Raw genomic sequence first — 23853 nt, 5'->3', positions numbered from 1 at the left:
TAATGGCTTGACATAATACTCAGAGTAGATTAACATGTTTTTTTTTTTTTTTAATGTTTGGCTAGTTAGTTTTGCTCACTGTAAGGAGTAGATTTGGTGTGAGAGGCCCTCCATATCTTGTATTTGATAGGGTTATTTGATTAACTTGGTTTTGGAATTGACCTATTTCGTTCTGTGGTTTCTAACTTGATCTCCCAGTGGGCTGTTCAGATACTTGTCTCACCCAACTTTTAAAAATGTTCCTACATGAAGTTTTCAATGTACATAGTCTACCTGTCTTTAAAAAATCACAGCTAAAAGGGGAATGCAGGCAGTTCTTTGGCTCATGATGCAGTTCGTTAACAAATGTTATTTTAATGTTATTAGTGAACGGTTTTGATAGGTATAAAAGGTAGTGTTTTGGCTTTAGTGAAGAAATGGTATGGATTTTTTTTTGGCTCAGCTTTCCTTTTCTCCTTCGATCCTTCTTCCTCTCTCTCTTGTGGTGAGAAGGGGCCCATATGCAGCAGTAGCTAAAGATGAGTCTGCTCACACTGCTGCTCAGTTTGGTGGCTGTCTGAGCCCCCTCCCTCCCCCTCCCCCACCCCTTCCCCTCTCCATTTATCTCTCCCCTTCTTTCTCCCGCTCCCGTTCTCACTCTCTCTCTCTCACACACGGAACGTCAGGCCGTATTAACAATGAGTCAATCTTGTGTGAGATTCTTTGACTGCCAATGGGGGTGAGAGAAGTGACTTGGATGCACAGTTGTCTGTCCTCATCCATTTGCCAGTGTGGTCCTTAACTCATTAACTTATGCTGGCCTCCCAGCGGAGACGAGACCTCTCTTTTGTATGGTCCCAGAGAAAGAATGCGCCTCTCTATCTATGCAGATTATAATATGGATAATTCAAAGGACATGTTTTAAAGCTTCAGATATAATTCCTGTCTCATATACTTTCTTTTCATCTTTAATTTACCATAAAAAAAATAGAATTGCATTTTGAATTTTTACCACGTTAATGTAGTATTATAGGTTGCAGTTGACTAGGTATTTATTCTTCATTTGCACTAAGTGTACTCTATATGAGCACATTTCAGTGTTGTGCATATATATGCATTGGGGTCTTCTTGAGTTGGCTCAGTGTCTGAGCACGGGGCTTTGTGAGCAACAATAAGGGCTGGCGGGGGGAGGAGGAGGGGGAGGGGATGCCTCATCACCTTTATGTGGCACTTTTTGATGACTGTCTCCACTCAGTCTTTGTCAGGCTACATTTTTCTCCCGATGGTGTTTGAATGGATGCCATTCTTTTTATACCTCATTCCCACTCACACTGAAAGGCATTTATTTATCACTGTTTTACTGTTATGGTGTTGTGTGGGAATGGGAGTAAAACGGTAGAAGTCAAACCGTTTATCTATCCCCTGGCAATGTAATATCAATCTAATAATTACAGAGCGTAATCTTCGGACACGGCTCCAGTGGGAACTGGAACCAATGGATTAACGTGTTGGAGAAGGTCAAGGGGGAGGGGAGACTTCTCCCCCTTCATTCACTACATTGATATCAGAGTAGCCCTTACTCCATTGATGTCCCATTATTTCTCTCAGGATTGTTTAATGTGAAGCCATTTAACATCATTCGTAAGTGGTTGGGATAATTTTTAACCAAAGCAAAACTTTGCTTCAGGCTATGCAGCACATGGGGTTTCCTGGTTCCTATGGTCGCATAGTTGCTATGCTAGTTAAGGAAACTTTTTAATAACCTTAAACTGTTTTAATGGCAGAGTTCCATTTGCATGAAATCATAGTGAGTTACAGTCTTCACAATTTAACTTATAATCAAATTATGAAATAAAGAAAAAGGTAGAAACCCTTAGGGTGCCTATGCAGCTTTTCTGCTTGGCTCCCAAATAGCAACTGCCAACTGTTAAAATGGTTCCATAAGCTACAGTTAGCTAGGATAGTTCATAGCTAGGTTAACTGGCATGAGACCTTGCATGTTTTACAAGTCTTGCAGAGGTTCTCGCTTTGTAGCATACCGTTAAATACAGTCAAATGGGAATACACAAGATCCGTGACTTTACCGTTATGGAAGACTGAGTGGGAATGACAATTTATTATCCATACTGTGTTGTTTTTAGCTGATACATAAAGGGGTTTCGTGTGTGAAGGGTTTTTATTGTGGTGTCGGTGGTGCTCTGTGTGTCTGTGTTTTGTTTGTGCTGTGTGTGTGATCTAGAGACAGAGTGAGTGGGAGGAGGGCTGTACTTAACAGAGGCTGCTGTTTTTTTTTTTTTTTTTTGCTGAGTAGCGAAAGTGTCGTAAATGTATCAGGTGTATATGTGTCTGTGCATGTTTAATGTATGATTAATAGTGGGTGGCGATTGGTCCTAACTCCAGCACCGGTTTGATGACACTGCGCTGAAACAAAAGCTTGATTGTTTGCCTAATTGAAATGTGATGCCTTGGCCTTGGTGGAAGACCTCTCCTGTGTGTGTGTGTGTGTGTGTGTGTGTGTTTGTGTGTGATTGTGTGAAGGTAGACAGGGGTGGGGGCAGGGCAGGGTTTGATGCCTTCTTCCCTTTTCTGAACAGATTCATGTTGTCCACTTAAGGACTGCAGTATGATGTAGGAGAGAGTTCAGAGAGACAGATCTTTTCCCCCACAGGAAGCCAAGGTTAGTCAAATCAAGCCTGCTTTGAGCTGATCCAGCCGACACAGAGGAGCTGTTAGGCCGTAGTCCTAAGAAGCAGGGCCACATGTGGACTGCAGGCCACTTTTGAAAAAGTGGGTGTCCACCTTACGCTGCGGTTTATCATTTAGACTATGGCCAAGCAAAGTAGTTCAGATAAGTGAAGTTATGTCATTTTGTTAGTGATGTCCAAGGAGAGGAATACATTAATTTTCTCTTTTTCATTCATGGCTCAGTTGTCGTCTACCTCAAGGCAATGCCACGAATCGGTTCCAGATGGACCTCATTTGTGTACTTTTGTTTTTCCCTCTCTGAGAGCACTGTTGGTTTCCCCAGTTCTGCTCACACACCGACTGCACACACACACAAACACACTGTTCACACAGTGAGGAAGGTTGTTAGCAAGAGTGTGTATTTGTTTAACTTCACATAGACCTATTCTGCAAAGTTTATGTGCAGTTTGAATTTTGTTTTCCGTTCCAGCAGACACTGGGGTTGAAAGTTCACACAGTATGATTAAGAAATTCTTTCACAGTTATTGTACCATGGCATCTGTGTCCTCAATGAAATTTTACAACTCCCCTTTTGCTTTTCGTCCCTCTGCTCGGGTTTAAGGGGAATGTGTTGCATCCAGCTGTGCCTAGTTGTGTAGAGCCGGGTTGCCATGACGACACTCCTACATGCCTGGCTCAAGGTCGTTTACGTGGTGACTGAGTTGTATCTGTTGTGCCTCACTGTCCACTCACGCAAGGCAACAACATAAACAATTTAGGACAATGTATTCATTATTCTAAATGTAATAGTGCCAGTGTATCTGACCTCCTAGAAGTGACATTTTTCACTAAAAGTATTTCAGGTATTCTCAGTACTGTTGATGTACTATCCATAGTAGATGTAATGTATCTTAGTCTTTCTTAAAGTTTCCCAATGTTTTGTTTGTGCTTAACACTGATGTTGACATTTTTGCATATCTGGGTAATTCAGTGCACATTTGCTGCTCTGGCTCCTAGGCTGGAGAGCAGTGCCACAGATGAGTGCCATACGGTATGGGTGTCTGTGATTAGCCATTAGCCACAGCACTATGCTTCCTCCTCTCTTGACACTGCCATTGGGTGAGGTAAGGCAGCTGGGGGGGGGGGGATACACAGTCCTGTTTTTCTCTCATTCTCTCACTCTCTGTCTCATTCACTCTCACTCTCTCTCCTCCTACTCCACACCATCCCTCCCTTCGCTCGGCAAAAGAATGCTCGTAAAACGGGTTCACCTGAATAAGCCAGCAGCAGGGTAGGGCTCTGGTCTGGTCTTTTTACCATTGTAAAAAGTTACGGAGACTTGGTGTGTTTGTGTTTTGTTTAGGGCCCCCTTTATAAAAGTGTGTGGCAGTGGTGTTTGGGGGAAAGACAGAGGGAGAGAGAAAGAGTGAAAAAGAGAGGGAGAGAGCGAGAGAGAGAAAAGTTTTTGAGTCGGGATAAATGTTACCAGATGCTCTCTCTGTCAATCAGGCAGTGAGGAGGGAGTGAGTCACCTCTGGATGAACTTCTCCACTGCGCAGCAGCCACCTTGTTTTCATTCTGCCAGGCCTCCACACCCCCTTCCTGCCTCTGCGCTACTCCGCCCCCCCCCCAATCCCAACAGCCCCAGTCCCCTGCACAGTTTCGATACAAGTTGACTGATGCAGAATTCTACCCTTACGAAAAAGAGAAGGACGAAAAGGATTTCTCATCAAATAAGGTTAATACTTATGTAGAGTCAGAAAGCCCCCTACCCCCACCTCATCCCCTTAAACTGATACTGCATTGACTTGAACTTGCATACATTTTGCTGAGCAGCACTTTTAAAACATTTCTTTCCGTAACTTTTTTATTAAAGCACGGTGAGTCTCCTCTCTTAAGCTCTGCCATTACATCTCCTTGAACTTGAATAGCAATGTGCATACCCTGGTGTGTTGGCAGTGTCCCTTTTTTACTTCTAGCGGTGGTGAGGCAGTGGGCAGCAGTGTCATATGCCACAGGTCCAGCAGTCTGTATTTCCATACTAAAGAGGCAGGGGAGCAGGAGCAGGGAAAACCATCCAGGAAGGGCCCATCAATAATTCACTTTAAGCCCCAGGTGCTGTTTGACCATTTTGACAGGGCTGGAGTTTGCCAACGTCTCCTGTCAGAAGTGGTGCCCACAAATCTTATTCAATATTCAGCGCTCCTGTTTTTAGCACTGCTGAAAAGTGACAGTCTTTTTTCATTCTTCAGCCGTTCCCCTTAGCATATGCGCTCATGAATCATATATGGTGGTTATGCCAAACATTTACTTAGCAGTGACCCGGAGCTTCTCATGAGATTCTTGAAAGTTTGTTGAAGGTGGCCAGGTGGGAACGCTCGTCAGTGCCGTTGCATGAGATCGAGCTGGACGCAAGGCTGGTATGTTGTGGAGGGAAAGAGAGCTGGGTGTCTTTTTCAAGTCTTGAGTCGGTGCGCACTTTGGCATTCCCTCCTTGTTTATGCAGTCCGTCGTCAAGGGGACAACGCTGGCTGAAGGCTGACGCTTGAATGAGTGATTCTCTGTGGCTGTGTCACTTCATCTCCTCATTTCACTCTATCTCTATTTCCCCAACTTTTCCCTCTTTTTTTATATTATCCTTTCCCCATTGCTGTCATTCGCTTCAAACCCTAGATCTTACTGATTGCCCCCCCCCCCCCCCCCCTCCTTCACCAGAATCATCCGACTCTGCTTTGAGATGCATCCTTTCCTTGCAGAACTATCAGAATCTATCGGGATGGGAATTGCCACAGAGGATATGAGACTTATCACGATATTTGGGCTACAATACGATATTATTGAGATTTTTTACATTTGACGTTACAGCAAGTATTGTGATTCGATTCTGAGAAACATTGCGATTCATTTCTCCCATTTGTTATATTTCGTATACTGGGAGTCTCTGCAGCCATCTTGGTGCAGTCAATTTCCGCTGTGATGTGAAGAGTGAGGTCTTGGGCCATACTGTGGACTTCAGAAGCAGTGTTATCAGAGTAGACATATGTACATATGTGTAGACAAATTTAAATTAAAATCATAATATTAAATAAAGATTTCAATACTTGGTGCCGCTCTATCGATATAATATTGTGCTGAAAGATATTGCGATACTTATACTCGATTTATTTATTTTTAATCGCCAAGGATGTTAACACACAAGGTATTTGGTTCCAACCGTTGGTGACTCTAAGCAATACAGACAATATACAGAAAATGTACATATTATTATTTACAGACAAAACACAATTTACAGATTATGTAAAAGACATAAGTGCAAGTGTGCGTGGTCGTTCAAAGAACAAAATTGTGCATCACATATGGAAATTAAGAAAGACTTTGATATCTCTGGTATCCCTTTTCAACCAAGACTGTTCAAGGGCCAGTTTGGCGCCGCTGCCTGTTCTCAAACCAGTTTTTCGCGTTTCGAAAGGCAAATAACTGGCTCTCGGCCAGGAAAACAGTTTTGAGAGTGGCACCAACACTTTACTGGTCTAAAACCAAGAACCGCTTATGTCAGGGGCTGGGGGTGGGATTATTGTGACCAACAAGACTAAACCAACTAAAACCTTTCGACCGCTATTTTAAAACACAAACAGAGCTGATACAGTGTATAGTCTGCCTAATCCAAAGAAGAAGAAAAAACAGATAGCTGAAAAGAAGACAGAGCCGACTGGCAAGCTAGCTAGCTGGCTAGTTGTTGGTCAGCTAACATTACACAAGCAAGCATAGCTTCTATTTTCTCACATCAATGTTATGTTCGTAACGTGATCCATCGTGACATTAATGTTACATACAACGTTAAGAACATTGATGTGAGAAATGAGTTACTATGCTTGCTTGGGTAATGTTAGCTGATCAACAGCTAGTACAGCCAGGAGCAACACTCAATAAGAGATGACATAGTCTGTTGTTGTTATTGGAAAGCAGAGACGTATACAGATGTAATATAGTGTCATGATGATGTGGCTCTGTGGTGGACCTCTAGCACATGAAAAATCAGACCGGTTCGTAGAAGGTTCCTAAGTTGAACCAACTCTGAACTGACACTAGCCCAGAACTAGCACCTTGTTGCGTTGGTGGAAAGGGGGTACGGGAGGAAACATTTCAGGTTAATGACCAGAACAACAATTTAACAGACTCTAAGACCAGTGCACTATACTATACTGTAGTAATTAGCCTAGTGTTTCATATTCTGTCATGGTGTGTCATGTAACATAAGAATGAATTGGTTGGCAAAGAAACGCTGACATTTTACTTGTCATTTATCATTTGACTCCCGTTCATTGACCCATGTTGAATTCCCTTGTGGTGTGAGCATTTCTGAGTTTAGACCAGCAAATTCATTCACTTAACCAGATGACATTGAAGACATTGATTGTTAACCATCCCGAGTTATGTTAGCAGAGCAGTGAATCATAGGCAGAACTCTACAGAACCTTGTTCCCTGGTCGGCACAGGTTAATTTACTCTGGCCTACTCCTGGCAGTGGAACGAACTATTCTCTCCAACTGCAGGGCAAATGGCTTAGGCCTACTGTTGCAGGAAGTGTTCCACATGTCAAACAGGTTACCATAGCCCTGTCACTCTCGTTCCCTCTCTGAACCATTTCCTTTTAGATGTAGGTCAGCTATAAGTTACATCAGCACTGTGGAGGTAGAAATGAAAGTATTGTTTGTTGGGGTTCTTGGGATACTTGCATGGGACACTAGATATGATACGGGCTTGGTTCTCTTCCAGTTTCATACATTTAGGTCAGAGAGATCTTCGTCATGTTCAGATAGATTGTAGCCTAATTATCAGTATGTGTGCCCAGTGCATATGACAAGGCATTTCCTGGCAAATTATCAATCCAGAGGTCTCTACTGGAGATCCACCATTGTCCTGGATGAAGTGTCAATCCTGATCAAACGCACCTGAATAAGCCCAGATTCCCAGGTGGTGTGGAAGAACCTGATTAACCGGATCAGGTCGGTTATAACAGGTCTGCAAGAAGGCTGTACTCTGCAGGAAAGTTTAACTCCACTTAGAAGAAGGTACACCGAAAGTCCCACCAGTTCTTTCGATGGGTCATTACTCTGCTCTCCCTTGCTACATGCTAGAAGAGCAGGTAGCTCCCCCACCCCCTTGCACACCCTCCACTCATCTCAGGGCTGCAACCAATCACAACTGTGCCAATCAACACACCGGAGAAGAGAGCCCTTCTGACCTCCTGCAAAGGTCAAAGGTTATCTCAGGGAAAAAAGTGGAAAGCCAACAAAAGCAAATGGCCTTTCACCCCTTCCATTCTCTGGAGGATTCTGAGTGATGAATGCCGTTCTGCTGATGGTTCAGAACAATAACTGATGGATTTTTTTTTTTTCTTTCTCTTTTTGAGGTGTTGTCCAGGTAAAGAAACTCAAGACTCACTGCCAGGCTGGTTAGGTCTTCTTGTGTGAGATTTATCTCCTGTGGGGCAAGACATGGAAATACAGGCAGAAAATAAGTTGTTTTGAAGTGTCTAATTTTTATGAGGTAGGAGTCGTGGGGGATTAAAGACTTCAATATTAATTACATTTTGCTTCATCACAGTTGAGGATTTTATTCATCTTTTGTGTGAAATCATAAGCAGAGTCTTTAAACCAGACACCCAAGTCTGTTATTCTGGATTTTTTTTAAAGCCTTTTCGTAAAATGAAAAGAACCAAACTAACACAATTGATGGGTTCCATTAGTAATGGTGCGTGTGTTTGTGTGTGCGTGTGATGGGACTGCCGTTCTGGGATCAATATGTGACCTGCTCAAATTGAATTTCTAATTTGTGTGTGTTGTGTGTTTTTCAATATTGAAACCATTTGCTAGTATGGTGAGATCTTCAGTCCCTCTCCCCAAACCCCCTTCTCTTTTCCTTAGTGTGTGGCTCAGTTGACCCTCTGTCCAATCTGTCCTCATAAGTCATTTAAACACGCTTTTAATAGTGTTAGCCTGAATTTGGGTGGCGTGTGTGTCTGTGTGTGTGTGTGTGTGTGTGTGTGTGGGGGGGGGGGGGGGGGGGGGGGGGGGGGATAATGGGCGGGGTCAGCAGTTGGGGCAAAGTTTTTGATGCAGGGCTATAATGTTGATACTACTAGCTGTAGTTGCTCTTCCAGATCCCAAATGAAAACCCAAATCATTTGGCTGGTGAGATAAGATCGCAAAGAGGTGAGTTGAAGTGTGTTTTGGAAAACAGTACTTGCCTGATTGATGCTTGCCTGTGCTATGTGAAAGAAAAAAGCCCCTCAGGTGTTAGTGGAATCCAACAGAATGGTAGTTGGTGTGTAGATCAGAGAAAGTAACTTTTCATGGACAGGAAGAGTTATATCTGTGTTTCCTGTTATGATGGTGAAGGTCACACCTGATAGTTGGTAAGGGTCCTAGTTTTTCCTTGTGAATATTTGACCTCCTGCCCACACCCACCCCAGTAATACCATGCTGATTGTACTCTAATTATGTAGACTAATTATTTATTTTTGTGGGTTAACTGGCAGTTTTTTCCCACAAGGTTGATCTGAACGTCTTAGCAAATGAAGGGTAGTATTTCTTGTGCTATGTTTATTTCAGAAGAAATATCATGAGGATATGATTTAAGTTTTGAAAATGAAGTTTGAAGCTTTGAAATCAAACAGTGTGCCGAGATATTGGTTTTCTGCGAAGAAAAAGAACTGTGCTTTTCTTTGTTCCTTCACATCCCAACTTTGTGAAACACTTTTCTTTCCATGAGCTGAAAATAAATGAAAATGGCTGGTGCTGGAAAAGAAGAGAGGGGGAGTGGCACAAAACGAGGGACTGAGAAGGAGAGGGAGAAAAAAGAGGTGGAGAGAGAAAGGGGTAGGGGCAGGGAGGGGGGGACAAGAGAGAACTAGCAGCAGCCTTCCTCAGAGTCGAATTCTTTGGAAGGGGTCAAAGTTCAGCTGCCGCGGCACGGCGTTGTGATTGGCTGAGGAAAGGTGAATTTCAAACCACAGTAAACTTTTGACCCCGCAGGAGCGCTGCAGGAACGCCCAGCTCTGGCGTGGAACAGAGCCCACTCTCTTCCTGTGTTTACTCCACCTCTCCGAGCAGCGAGAGGGAGAGAGAAAAAAAAAAGGGAGAGGGGTGGAGTAAGAAAATCATCAGAGCTGCAGTATGGAATGAATAAAGGCTTTTCAGCACCGTGGCACAGTCAACACCCCCCTACAGAAGGGAAAAGGAGAAAAGAAGGAGGACGAGAGAGAGAGAAAAAGAGAGTGTGTGTGTGTGAGTGAGAGAGAGTGTGTGTGTGTGTGTAAAAGACGGAGGAAATGCTGAACGTAAAGGCATGCTGTCTTGTGTGTGTGTGTGTGTGTGGTGTGTGTGTGTGTGTGTGTGTGTGTGTGTGTGCGTGTGTGTGTGCGTGTGTGTGTGTGTGTGTCTGCACTCGTTAGAATTCATGAAATGTTTTTTTTCCTTCTTGCCTGGTTGGCGAGCTGCTGGCCTTTTTCAAAGGGATTTTTATGAGCAAACTGAGGCCCACCTTCTGCTTTTTCCATTCCTCCCCAGAGCAGAGAATGGAAGAGGTGAGGCTGCCTGAGCTCACTACAGAGCGCCGAGGCACTTTTCCTTCTCGCCACACATTTCCCTCTTTCTTTGTCTTCATCTCTTTCTCGCCGCCCCCTTTTTTCGCTTTCTCTCACGCCATGTTTTCTTTTCTGAGGGCATAAATGAATGGATGATGAATGAAGCGTGGTATTGGTCATTGTGCCTTCCCCCCCCCCCGCCACACACACTTCTGAAAGGCTTCCCGCTCTGGGGTTCGCCACAGATGATGGACTTCCATTCGTCCAACCCTGCTAGCATGTGCCGCAGTGCTAGTGGCACAGTGTTTCCCAAAGCAGACAGTCCTGTGTAGGTCTGCCCCATCCCCGGTCTATAGTATGTGGGCTATGGGCTGTATGTGTAAAGGGAGGGCAAGTGTGGGTGTGTTGTGACAACAGAACAATGCTGTCTGTATTATAGACTGCATATGATGATGGGGGGGAACTTGGGAAAGCATGTCGTCCTCTCTCTTGAAGCGCTCACCTGGGCATGTTTTCTTTCTACACACTCATTGAGTCATGCTGAAGCCTTCGAGCAGTACAGAAGCCCATTTCTCAAGCTTGCCTGGCGGTCTCTAGTCTCGAGCCTGTACTCTACCTTTCTTCCCCATAGAGTTTGTGGAGTGTTGTGATTCTTAGAGTGGCGCCGTAGTCGTTTGTGAAATTGGCAAAACTCTCTGCCTGTCAGAGATGGATGAGCTGATGCCCTTTTCACAGCGAACAGGAAGAGTTGTGGGGAGTGAGTACTACACGTATGATTCACCCAAGCCTTAGCAGCTCCTCAGGTAGGTTGTGTGTGTGCGTGTGCGTGTGCGTGTGCGTGTGCGTGTGTGTGTGTCATATGTAGGAGTTGTTTTTCCTGTCTTGACTTGTTGGGCCCCACACTGAGTTTTCACTCTGCCTCCTTTTCTCTCTCCACATTTCTTTCCATATAACCGTGTAGTCTGACATGTCTTGAGTTATTTTCCAATGAGAAAGGTGTTTGTACAAGCTTGTCTAATTCCCCCCCCTCTGCCAGCCGCCCGCCTCCCCATTTCATTTAGTTTATGTGTTGTCCTCCTATGTTGTACCAGTGGCAAGCAGGGGGTTGTCTACACACGACAAGGGGATGCTCGTGCTGGAACACGGGTGTAGTGCCCAAGGCTATGTCCAGACAACATCCTTCCTCTAAGTTAGGAGTGACAAGACTTAGTCCATGTTTTTATTTATGGATTTGTGCGTGCTGTTGCTTTGTGGGTGGCTCGGGGCTGGAATGTGGCTCCCATCGACGAGCTCCAGGACACCTACCGGAGGTTTAGCAGCCGAGTTTTTCAGCCTCGCTCTGCAGCAGCCTGCACATGTACACACATGCCTGGCACATGTCTGACTGTCTGGGCTCATGGCCCATTGTGCTGCTCCTGTTGCACACTGTCCTCTCTCTCTCTCTCTCTCTCTCTCTCTCTCTCTCTCTCTCTCTCTCTCTCTCTCTCTCTCTCTCTCTCTCTCTCTCTCTCTCTCTCTCTCTCTCTCTCTCTCTCTCTCTCTCTCTCTCTCTCTTCCTTGCTCGCCCGCTCGCTCTGTGTCTATTTCTCTATCTCTCTGTATGTCTTTGTCTCTGTCTGTCTCTCTCGGTGTTGTCCCTCTGTCTTTGCATCGCTCTCACCATCACTCACTCACATCACATCAGACTTTTTATCTCTATCTATCGTGTACTTTATTTTTTTCTCTGTCTCAGTTTCTCTCACATCCTCTTTCACTTGCATTCTCTCTCTCTCTCTCTCTCTGCCCCTCTCCTCCAATCTAGTTCCTTCTGTCTCTCTATCATTTTTTTCTCATTTTTCTCCTTTTCTCTCTCTATCGTCCTTTTTTAGTCATACTGTCCTTAAGAGCATAATGCAGTTCTGGTTTAGTGGGTGGGTCTGCAGCACCATGAGAGTGAAGAGTGTTTCTGACAGGAGAGGAAGAGCGTGCTCTCTTTCCCTCTGCATGCAGTCTACAGAGCAGGCAAAACAGGAAGCAATTCTGTCCTCTTCTTTCCTGACACTTTATTTCCCTAAGTCAAGAAGGGCGGTGTGTGTCTGTGTGAATGTCTGTGTGTGTGTGTGAGAGTGTCTGTGTGTGTGGGGGGGGGGGACCTACGTGTGAGTGTGTAGGCGTATTTGTGTTTTTATGCATGTTTGTGTGTGTGTGTGTGTGTGTGTGTGTGTGTGTGTGTGTGTGTGTGCACCATGAGTGTTTGGGCGTGGGCAGGCACAGGGCTGAGGCGCCAAATGTCTTGTCTGTGTGGCAGCTGGCTCACGCTGGAGCACACAGAGGCTCAGGAAGGGCAGCGAGTTTTCTCTTACCTCTCTCTCTTTTTTGGCTTTTCTTTCTGTCTTTATTTCTTTCTCTTTTCTTTCTACCTGTCAATTTCTTTTTGTCTTATTGTTTTTCTTTCATGAAGTTGTTGAAATATTGTATTGCAGTAGTTTCCGTTCCATTCCGTCTTTAGTGTTGTCTTTGTGTGTGTGTGTGTGTGTGTGTGGTTGAACTTGATAGTGTATGTTCCATTTTTAGTACATGTGTATGCAGACATCTTTGTATAACCTACATGTTTGTCAGAGTGTGTAGAGAGTTTTCTTGTGAGCGTGTGCATGCATATGTGTGTGTGTGTACACACTGGCACCGTGTGTGGTTGTGTGTGTGTGTGTGTGTGTGTGTGTGTGTTTGTTATTTAGCAGGCGTCTCACAGGGCTCAGATTACATGCTTTATTTCAGGCTCAGCTAGAATGTCCTCGCTATTCTGGTCCTGAATGACACTTCTGCTCCTCAGCTGGGCCGAGGACACTCCTCCTCCACCTCCTTTTATTTTCCCCCCTTCCCTCTCTCAGTCCCTGTCCCTGTCTCATTTCTAACCACACCTCTCCCCCTCTCTCAAGCAGGCTATCTATATCTGCACACATCCCTATTTTGGTAGATACTCCTAGCTTGCTCTGAAATATCGGTTGAGACTACAGTCATGGGCTAATTTGGAAGGTAATGGAGAGACAGTAGACCATATTGTGGTGTTGTGTACTGACGTGAATTCTGCCCCCTCTGTAAGGACGAGCAAAGCCATAGGTGGTGTTGGGTTGTCATTTTGTCTTCAGCGGTACACGGTGGGAATGCTTGAAAGGTGAATGGAGAGGTTGAAATGGTCCGGAGGTGAGATGAACCGAAAGATCTAGAAAAGGTTCTTGTGGAAGGTTTTTGGGGTTCCATTGTTGCCTACCTTTTGTCTGCTTTACACACGTTCTGACAGTATATTCCTATGAGGCATTGCTAAAGAACTCCACAGTTCATGGTTCCTAATAGAATCAGGGTTCTCTTAATGGTATAGCAGCCCCTGGTTCTCTTCTGAGACCTGGTGGAAAGGCCTGGAGCTGCACTTGCACTGTGCTCCAGTCTATGCACAGGCCTGCTTGCAACCTAGTATTCCCTTAAGCTATGTTGGCGTGAGTGTAGGTTCTGCAGTGTGATTTTAGAGTGTAGTGTATTATTTGTGTGGTGCCTCTCTTGGAATGTGCTGGGGTGGAGCATTTGGTGTAGCCTAGTCTGGTCGTAAGTGTAGTGTCATGCCACTTGGTGTTTGTGAGTGTTAAAATGACAAGGCACATGTAGTACAATACTATGGGGTGTTGTAACCGGATGAACATGTGCATATATTTTTAGGTTTCCTCCACTACATACGGTGACTCTGCATAGTGGCAGGCCTGACGTACATGAAGTCTTTTTCTGTTTTTGTTTCCGCATTTGTTGGCCTACCTGCAGCCCTATTGGTTGTTTATAAATGGAGGGGGGTGGAGAGAACACATTTGCTCTCATACTCTCACTCTTTTAGTATACACACACACACACAGACACACACACACACACACAGACACACACACACACACAGCCTCTCTCTGTTTAATTATGCAGTTGAACCTTTAGCTCAGTTCTCTGCCCATGGCAAGCCCATTGGTGTTTACCAGTCATCTGTGTAAAGAGAACTCCCCAAGGCTCCCAGGTGTGTGTGTGTGTGTGTGTGTGTGTGTGTGTGTGTGTGTGTGTGTGTGTGTGTGTGTGTGTGTGTGTGTGTGTGTGTGTGTGTGTGTGTGTGTGTGTGTGTGTGTGTGTGTGTGTGTGTGTGTGTGTGTGAGGGAGACAAAAGAGTGAGCATGTGTGTATGTTTGCATCAGAATGATGAAATATTAAACAAATGGTCTGAAAGTGCAATGTAGAGATTAAGAGTGTATGGGTTCATGTGCAATAAACGGACTAAGCAACACCTTCCCCCCTGCCCGTTGAGGCAGGAGCAGTCTCTATTAATAATGAATGCAGACTTCGTATGGGGGCAGATTATGCTGAGAAATGAAGACGTGTGGTGGTGTAGCCAAGGAAACGTACTGGGGATGCACTGGCTGAGCTGGCTTGGCCTTGGCCAAAAGCACATTTGTCATTCACCGACTCTAATTGGCCCTAATTAGCATCCAGTTATCGACGAGCTGCAGCAGAAACCCTCCTTCGGCCAATCAGCTGCCAGCTGGAGGCGATGCTGTCATGAGGGAGAGAGCACTGTTTGCATATTCTCACCCCAACAGGGTCATAAACCCCAGTCATGAGAAGACACCAGTTTATCTTCTAAAGGCCTACCTGAGTAGACTTTCATGTGTGTGTGCATGTGTGTATGGTTATGCTTGAGTGTATGGTTATGCATGAGTGAATTGTTATTGACAAGCTTCCCTCTAGTGTGTGTGTGAGAGAGAGAAAGAGAGAAATTATTTATGTGTTTGTGAGTGTTAGATGTATGGAAAAGCCATTTTTTGCATGTGTGCTTGTTATCAGTGGTGCTATAATGTAGCATGTACGTGTCTCGTTGTGAAAGGATGAAAGTCTAGGAGGCTCTCAGAACTCCTCACCACTGGTGTGATCTGTGGAGCTGGACTAAATTAAACTGCTCTCACAGGGTCACTGTCCACTTGTTCCCTCAGTGTGTGGGGGTGGATGGGTGGAGGCAGTGGAGAGACACACACACACACACACACACACACACACACACACACACAGAGGGTTGGGAGGAAAGGGTCGTGCATGCATACAGATAAACAGAAATATGTAAATCTAGTCCCTGGGTGGCCACAGGCGCTTTTCCAGGAAGAGGAAGTGATGACGCAGGCGGACAGCAAGTGCAAACAGGATGCCTGCTCTTGTGGCTTCCTGTTGCTTCTTTTTTCCCCTTAAAATTGGATTTTCCCATGAAGATCTGTGAACACCATGGGATTGAGTCCGTGGCAGGGAGACTGCGTCTGCTGCTCTACTGTCCACAGCCCAGTCAGCCTCAGCTTGTGTTTGGTGCATGCGTTCACTCTAACCCTCACCTTGCGCACTGGGATGGGTTAATTACAGAATTCTATGATGAATCTCTGGTAGTTCCTGTGTTGACAAGTCATTGTCATATACCATGAAAGTACTTAACCTGACTTCACAAACCTTCAGCTGACCTCACAGAACAAATCATTTTGTCAGACACAATCTGTAACTCCTCCTCTTTTTAATATAAACCTACTTTCTCTACCAGTTCAGATTTATTTCTAGCTAGGCAAAGCTATATATCGTATCCCTGTGTGGTTCAGGAGTATCTTAAGTGTAACTTAATGTTACGTGTTATCAAAGGGGTGAGTATCCATGTTTAGGCTATGTACCCGCTACACCATAGTAATGAGAACATTTTGACTAGATTCTAAACCTTTGAAACCTAAATTGTGTTTTCACAGGTGGAGCGGTGTGTTTGATGCAGACCTTCCTACACTCCTTGTTGAACAAGAGGCTTTGAGGAAAGAAAAAAAAGTCAGCCACATTTAGGTGGGTACCACAGAAGGTGGGGATGGGGGTTTGGGAACATGCTCTATTAATTAGTTTGACTTGTAATGCCCTCTTGGTCCTACTGCACAGTTCAATCATTGAAAACAGGTTTACTCACTCAGAGTGCGTCCTCAGCAGCAGTCAGTGCAACGATTTTTCTTGCCCTGTTCAATTACTCATTTACTATGTAGCGACACCCAAGCCCAGTCCAGATCTGCTCTCATTTGTCAACTTATCAAGTCAGCAAAATGCATATAAAGTTGTATATTTCAATTTCATAACTTGACTAAGATTTTTATAGCACATCCTTACAAAACATATTAAGATCACTTGCCCTTTTGAGCCCTTAAGACGATTGTCATTTCTGCCATTGGACCAAAACATTTACTTTGACCTCATCTTTGAGAGAGCTTTTGGTAGGGTAAGAGTGGTGGATGATGTAGGTGACTGATGCTATGGCCTCCTTTCAACACAACAGTAGACCCTTACATAGTAAAAATAAGTGTGTTGTCTGTTCATATCGCTGCCCACTGTTGGCTGAACTTACCTAAATGATCACTGCAACCCTGATCTTGTGCTGTCAGCCCTGTGAAAGATGGGCTCAGGAGGGCATTAGCGTTGATGATCCAACCAGGCTCTTCACCACCTACACCCCTGAGGCACATTCTAGAGGGCTATTGTGAGATTTCTGGGAGGCCTGTAAAGTGGCTCCTGGCTCTGCCTTTGGCTCAAAGGTGGGTGTCATTGGCACCGGGCACCCTCTGCCTGAGCGGCGGCATGAGTGCCAGGCCAGAGCCGGTTTGGCTGGGTCACTCTGCCAATAGTAAGAGACAGGACGAGAGCCTGTTATGAACACCAAACATTCAACATGAGCGGTCAACATGGTCCTACACTTTGGCCAAAGCAACTTTTACTCATCATTGGCGTGAAGCTCCAACACAACTCCGTCATCTGCATCAGCTTAGTTGTTGTTTTTATTGTCACTGGAACTGAGTGTGCTGTGTAGGGCTGGGAAATATGGACCAAAATTCATATCAGGCTAAAAAAACTAAATGAATAGGGCATTTAGGTTTTGATTTTACAATGTTCTTCTTATTTTGAATAGTCAAGTCTATGTAAATAGAAAAAAAAGAATGAGCCTATTTTACAAGAAAATCGAACTCTAGATATTGCAATATCAAAATTGTATTGAGCACCAGAAAACAACATAAAACCAAACAGAGCATTTTAAGTCAAAAGGGATTTATTATCCAAAAGAGTTTTGAAACAAAGGAATTTATTTCTAGTAGGCCTAGGCCTATTTGTGCACAGCAAACAAGCAAGCAAGTTAATAAAACCAGAATAGCCCCAAAAGATAGCATGCACTCAAAACAAGTGATGAAACATGCAAACAAGACCACTCAGCTAGGCCTAATGAAAATAGGTGTTGCTTCAGACATGCAAACAGATAGGTTCAAATAATGTTAAAAAAAATAAGTTCAAATAGGTCCAAATAATGATTCAAATAATTCAAGTAATGATTTTAAATCTGTTGCTGCAATATATTATCAACATAAATAGCACCAAGCATTTCTGGGCAGTGGTTCGAGTTGGTAGCTCTCCACAGAAAAGCATGTCCTTTTGTAGAATACCGCTCCAACGATAATGCACTAAAACCAGCAGTAATGCAGCGTTACTGACGTCCGTCGACTCGTCTAACTGTATTGAAAAGAACGGGATACCTTTCATCCTTTCCAGGACCTGGTTCTGTATATCCGAGGCCATTTCCGAAATCCGCCGACTTACTGTGTCGTTTCAAAGTGGTACTGTCAAGAGTTTTTTCGCAGCATCTTCCCCAATCATCTCGCGGCACATATCCACCGCAGCTGGCAGAAACAGTTCCTCCACGCTCGTAAAGGCCTTTTTGGTCTGTGCCACACGTCTAGCTACCAAGTAACTTGCTTTCAAAGCACTCTTCGATTGTTTAGCCAATGTCGAAATGGTCTTCTTTTGTATTTGAAGTCCGTTTTCCACCGGATTTTCCGCAAATGCTGGATGTCACGTCTCCAAATGTCGCTTCAGATTTGAAAGTTTGAGCGCCTCATTAGATAGCGTTAAAGCGCACTCGACACATTGCGCTCTGGGCTCAACGTCGTCACCTCCCTTCACAAAACGAAATCTAATATAATCAGGGTTGTATTTACGCTGAATTTTAGTAGTTTACGGTAGTATGACATTACCAGTGCTGTCATTCTTTCGCTTGATAAACTTCAAAAATGTTCCGCTAATATTGCCACAGAGTAGAGCGTTAGCTTAACTGAGCGCCTCAACTGGATGACGCTGGATGACGCTGGATGACGCTGTCGCGGCCGAGTGGTTGAGAAACACTGGTCTTGAGGGACCTAGAGGGTAGACACAGAGGGAGAGTGGGGGCAGGGGTTGTGCGGAGAGTGTGAGCGATGGAGACACTGGCATGGCTTTACAGAAGAAACTGGTTATATAACAACATCAAACTATATCGATAGAAACGATATTGTCTCATCCTATACCTCGTTTGGGAATATAGCGATATTCCCTTAAGTCGATATACCGCCCAGCCCTAGTACTGTGTTCTCATGGTTTGTCACAAGCATCCCAGTGGGCCTTCTCCATCAGTTGAGGTTCACCATCATGTAGTGCTAAGAACACCGCACAGTTTGACTCATATTTTGGCCCGGATCACCTCAGATTGCGGCTCAGTCTGGATCGGATCAGTGATCAGTGATGAATTTGTTTCCCAGTCTCTTGTTTTCATCTTCAATATGGTTGGAGATTTTAAGAGCTTTGGTGAACTTAGGCACAGAGATGATGCCTTAAACCGCAGTCTACAGTCCCCCCTATGTAAATCAGTGCTCCTAAAGTCATTAAAGTGACGCTGAGCAAAGAAGCTCCTGTGCCCTGTTAGTTCATTATGTTGTACGCTGTGAGTTGCCGTGTCAGCTCGTTCGGAGAGGCAGTTGTTTTTGGCAAAGGCCTCCTCCTCGTCGAGAACAAGCTTGTTTACTCAGAGAGCATGTTGAAGCAGAGCCTTGTTGAGAGCGAGTGTGGCAATGAGAATATAAATGGCGAATCATAACACCATTAATTTTCAACAATGCGAGGCAGTGTTTTTGATGTTGTGTCTGGTTGTTATGTACAAATAAGGGGAGTTTTGTCAGGGCCGCTAGTTAGTGAAAGCTCATTACCGTGTTTATTAGCTGTTTGTCCATTTGCTAGCCTGCCAAAAATGACATCCTGTTTCTTTCAGGATGTGAAGCTAACAGAAGTTCATGTCACCATTCTACACAACTGCAGAGGTGAGTATTCAAAGCAAAGGGGGAGATGAAATGGAAAGAGATGGAAGAAGATAGAGAAACGGATAGAATGAGACTAGTGTGTATGTGTGTGAAAGTGTGGATTGTATGTATTGTCTTGGTGTTCAATGTCCCAAAGCTGAAGCAGTGTTCTTTGGAGTTGTATATGTGTATGAGAGGGAGAGAGAGTGTTTGTGTGTGTTAGAGCCAATCAGACAAATGTGTTTATTTTGTGTGTTGTGTAGCAGGTTCGATGTAGATTTGTGTGTGTGTGTGTGTGTGTGTGTGTGTGTGTGTGTGTGTGTGTGTGTGTGTGTGTGTGTGTGTGTGTGTGTGTGTGTGTGTGTGTGTGTGTGTGTGTGTGTGTGTGTGTGTGTGTGTGTGTTACTGTGAGTCGGGGGGGAAGGGGGAGTCACGTGAGCACATTGCTGGTCGGGAATGGCTTCCTCTGGAGTGAACTCTGGAGAGGGTCACTCACAGGGCAAGGGCAAGACACGGCCACACCAACGACAGAAGCGGTCAACAAGAGAGAATAAAAAAAACAAACAAAGGGAGATGGAGGAAGGGACCAGAAAAGAGAGCGAATGAGAGAAGACATGAAAAAGGAGTGGAGGGTTTCAGAGAGAAGAGGGAAAAATGGTGGAAAAATGGAAGCAGAGGGTAGAGTAGGGGGATGGGGTCTGACCGCAGCTCCCCGCTCACAGTCTCTCTGTTTAATCTCAAGGAGACGGAGTAATGAGATGAAGGAAGATCATGGTGCTCTAGTGTTTGTGAGGGTCTTAGGTGTGAGTGGATATATTGTGTGGAACATGGTGGTAGTGCCGTGTATGTCCGTGTATACAGTATGTTGTTTAACAGGGCTGGGCTATTCAGACGAAAAACATTATCACGACATTATTTTCATATCAGTCGATATCGATAATTATTTATCATTTTTAAAGCCTATTTGAAAGGGTACAGTCCACAATTCTAATGTAATAAACATTTTGTAAAATTCAGTGAATTGCTCCTCACAATCCTCTAGCTGTCTGTTTAGTGTGTGCGCGCTCCAAAAAACTCCAGTGTTTATACACAGTCCTAAGCTCAGCAAATAGGTAACAAACATAATGGTTCGGACAGATCCATAAACAAGTCCAGACAAGCATCAAGCAAGGTGTGTGTGTGTGTGTGTGTGTGTGTGTGTGTGTGTGTGTGTGTGTGTGTGTGTGTGTGTGTGTGTGTGTGTGTGTGTGTGTGTGTGTGTGTGTGTGTGTGTGTGTGTCGTATTCTTAAATAAAGAGCGGGAGGAAAAGGTAGAATTGAACCACTTTACTGTAAAAAAATTTAGTAGAGGATACGACTGACGAAAAGCTGCATGCATGGGCCTAAGCAGCTAAAATGATACAAAGAGTGGCAAAGTCAAATTTGCTGAATGGTCGTTAGGTTCATGGACTGCCAAGTAGTTCCAAGCAAGTGATTCCGTCTAGCGATAAATGGGAAATTGTCATTATTATTATATTTTAATTGAATTAAATTGAATAATGGAGCTACTGTAGGTTTAGCTGCAACCATTGGAGAGAGATGCCAGCTCCGGCTGCCATTTGCAAGCGGTATTTTATGAAGTTTAAAAGCCTAAATCCATGAATGTAGCCAAATTACTAAATTGATTAGGATGCACTCCCGAAATTTCACAGTTAACTATGACAAGCGCTCATAGATGTTAAAACAGATAGGACTGCACTGACTGACACCAAGGTTTGGATCTTTTGAGCTGCTTCAGGCACGGCCATACTGGAAAAAAAAAAACTCGTTCCATGACGTCAACTTAGGCGCTACTCTTTCTCAATACAACTCTGGATAAAACAGGTTCGTTGTGTTCCAGGTCTTGGTCGAAACTGTTACGCTCCTATAGAATTTCTACACCAATGTGCTCTGGTCTCATCACACTTTTAAAAACTGCCCTAGCCTACTGGCAACCTCACCTGTGATTATTTTATTTTTTTTGTATAGTTTTTTTTCCCTTTGTCCCTGCACACATCTCCTCACTTGCATTCCATTCTGCCTATGTTGTTGTACGACATGTGGAGGGTGAAACCGAGAAATACAGCTTATAAATGATAATCCGCATAATCAAGGTGTGTGATTGGCTTTTTCTAAGTCAGAGAGGGAGCACACTCTTGATTTGCGCATGCACGAATGAGTGAGTGCTTATTGACAAGATTCCCTCTGGTAACACACAGACCTGACAGTCGAAGGCCTATTTCCTTCTGGGCTTCTCTTCTTTCTGTCATCAACCTCTCTCTCTCTCTCTCTCTCTCTCTCTCTCTGATTTGGGTTCTACTATGGTCTGATTGCTATTGCCTCATGTCATGGGAAACACAGAAATGTGAAATGTGCTGTGACTGTTTATACACCAGAGGTGGCAAGACTAGATTGTGAGGTGGGACTGTTTAGGTATTCAGGAAAGCCAGAGTTTCTACACACACACACACAGACACACACAGACACAGACACAGACACACACTGGTGCTAAAGATGGTCTTTCATCTCATGGAGCCTGTTCTTCCTCAATGAGTCACAGGTTCCTGCTTGTGTGTGTGTGTGTGTCTGTCTGTCTGTCTGTCTGTCTGTGTCTGCCTGTGAGAGTGTCTGGTAGAGTGTGTGTGTTAACCTCATTCTCTGTCCTTATACTCTCAGGTGCTGATATGTGTTGAAGATGAGCGGTGTGGGAGAGAATGCTTTGGAGCCAATGTGCTCAGACCGGAAACGCAAGCTTTCCACATGTGACACACCAGGCCTTGGGTATGTGTGTGTTTTTTCTTATGTAGTCATTGCATTTGCTCCCTGTTGACTGAAGTGATAGGCTCTGCAACATTTGAACATTTTTGCATAACCTTTTGTTTCAGCTGAATATGAACCCCACGTGTGCTTAATCTACTATAGTGCTGTAATGACTGAACAAAAAGGACCGTCTGAGAAGCACGTCATCTATGCCCAGTTATCCAGTGCAAACCAATCTGACAACAATCCTGAGCAGACAGAGAGACAAGACAGAGAGAGATAGACAGACAGAGAATGTGTGCGATGTAAGGATGACGTCATGAAGGGCTGGGGCAGGAGTTTCCATGGTGCCTATAGCAACGCATCAAACATTGGGCGAGGATCACTTAACAACTTCAAAGAAAATGCAAAGCGAAAGAAGTAAATATCTAAATAAATAAAAAATATATATATGAAAAAGGTTGGACACAGGTTGACACTCCAGTCAGACCTCAGGCGCAAAGAATCTGCTAGTTCTCACTCCCATTCCAGGATTTGTTCGTTTCATGAACGTTCTTGTAGCATTTCTGCCCAGATGCAGATCCTTCTCTCTCCTCTGCTTATTCCCTTCTGTGTCCTCTCTCCGTTCCCATCCCTCACTCCTGATCTTCTCGCTCCTCACTGCAGGTGTGACAAGAAGAGGAGAGAGCAGGAGAGTAAATACATAGAGGAGCTGGCGGAGCTGATCTCGGCCAATCTGGGCGACATCGACAGCAGCTTCAATGTGAAGCCCGACAAATGTGCCATCCTCAAGGAGACCGTCCGTCAGATCCGCCTCATCAAAGAACAGGGTGAGGGGAGTGTGTGTGTGTGAGAGAGCGCTAGAGGGAGAGAGAAAGTTGACCTTTTGTGGTCATGGCAACATGTCCAGGCAAACATTTGCTGCATGTCCAGGCAAAGCACTGGCAGCTCCTGAATTATATGGTTGTAGTCTTGACCAGAGTATGGTATCGCAAAAGAAGCAGTCAGCTAGCATTTGTGTGTGTGTGTGTGTGTATGTGTATGTGTATGTGTGTGTGTGTGTGTGTGTGTGTGTGTGTGTGTGTGTGTGTGTGTGTGTGTGTGTGTGTGTGTGTGTGTGTGTGTGTGTGTGTGTGTGTGTGTGTGTGTGTGTGTGTGTACATAATTTATGTGTGTGTGTGTGTGTGTGTACGTGCATGTGGCCCAGAGGCTATGGTTGCTGCAGCCGTCACCACCAGCCCACGGAGCAGCTTGTTTTTGTGTGTTGAGGTGTTGCCATGACTACAGGAAGTGAAATAATATGTACCCTCTTTTTCTCTCTCTCTTTCTGTCCCTCCATCTGTCACTCTTTGTATCTGTGGCTTTCCCCCTTTTGTTTCTGGCCACCTCTGATCGGTGACCATTAATACCACAGCTGGGTTAAGCTGTCCTCCTAATTGAATATAATTTGCGAATTACAATAGTCTTTTATTTCCAACTAGCCACAGTGTGTCTGTTGTGGTCAAGTGGTAGAGAGTGTGCGCTGTATGTGCAGTCTCGTGAATCCCCTCACACAAGCTAAAGATTTGCATAACACGCTTCGATACTTCTTCAATAATGCTGCCCCCTGGTGGTTGGGTAATTCGCACACACATACATTTACAAACGTTGAGGAAATTGTATAGCTGACTG

The 23853-nt window shown here is 44.5% G+C and overlaps 1 protein-coding gene across 3 annotated transcripts in view; it reads left to right on the top strand.

Moving 5' to 3' along the window:
* ncoa3 (nuclear receptor coactivator 3) overlaps window positions 1-23853 on the top strand; it is a 38303-nt gene that overhangs the window by 1968 nt on the left and 12482 nt on the right. Inside the window, exons 2-6 of one of the 3 annotated variants that reach the window (XM_031567395.2) lie at window positions 2574-2656; window positions 16024-16111; window positions 19377-19425; window positions 22099-22203; window positions 22849-23012. In XM_031567395.2, the coding sequence (XP_031423255.1) occupies window positions 22118-22203; window positions 22849-23012 (250 nt within the window). In that variant the 5' untranslated portion in view covers window positions 2574-2656; window positions 16024-16111; window positions 19377-19425; window positions 22099-22117. Of the gene's footprint in view, window positions 1-2573; window positions 2657-15296; window positions 15925-16023; window positions 16112-19376; window positions 19426-22098; window positions 22204-22848; window positions 23013-23853 lie in introns of those variants that run through there. The other 2 variants (XM_031567396.2, XM_012841198.3) reach the window with 2 other exon arrangements.

Source organism: Clupea harengus, chromosome 5 (genome assembly GCF_900700415.2).
Source record: "Clupea harengus chromosome 5, Ch_v2.0.2, whole genome shotgun sequence".
In the NCBI taxonomy this organism is placed as follows: Eukaryota; Metazoa; Chordata; class Actinopteri; order Clupeiformes; family Clupeidae; genus Clupea; species Clupea harengus.
Note: the sequence above shows the minus strand (reverse complement) of the source record. Positions and strands in the feature narration are given on the sequence as shown.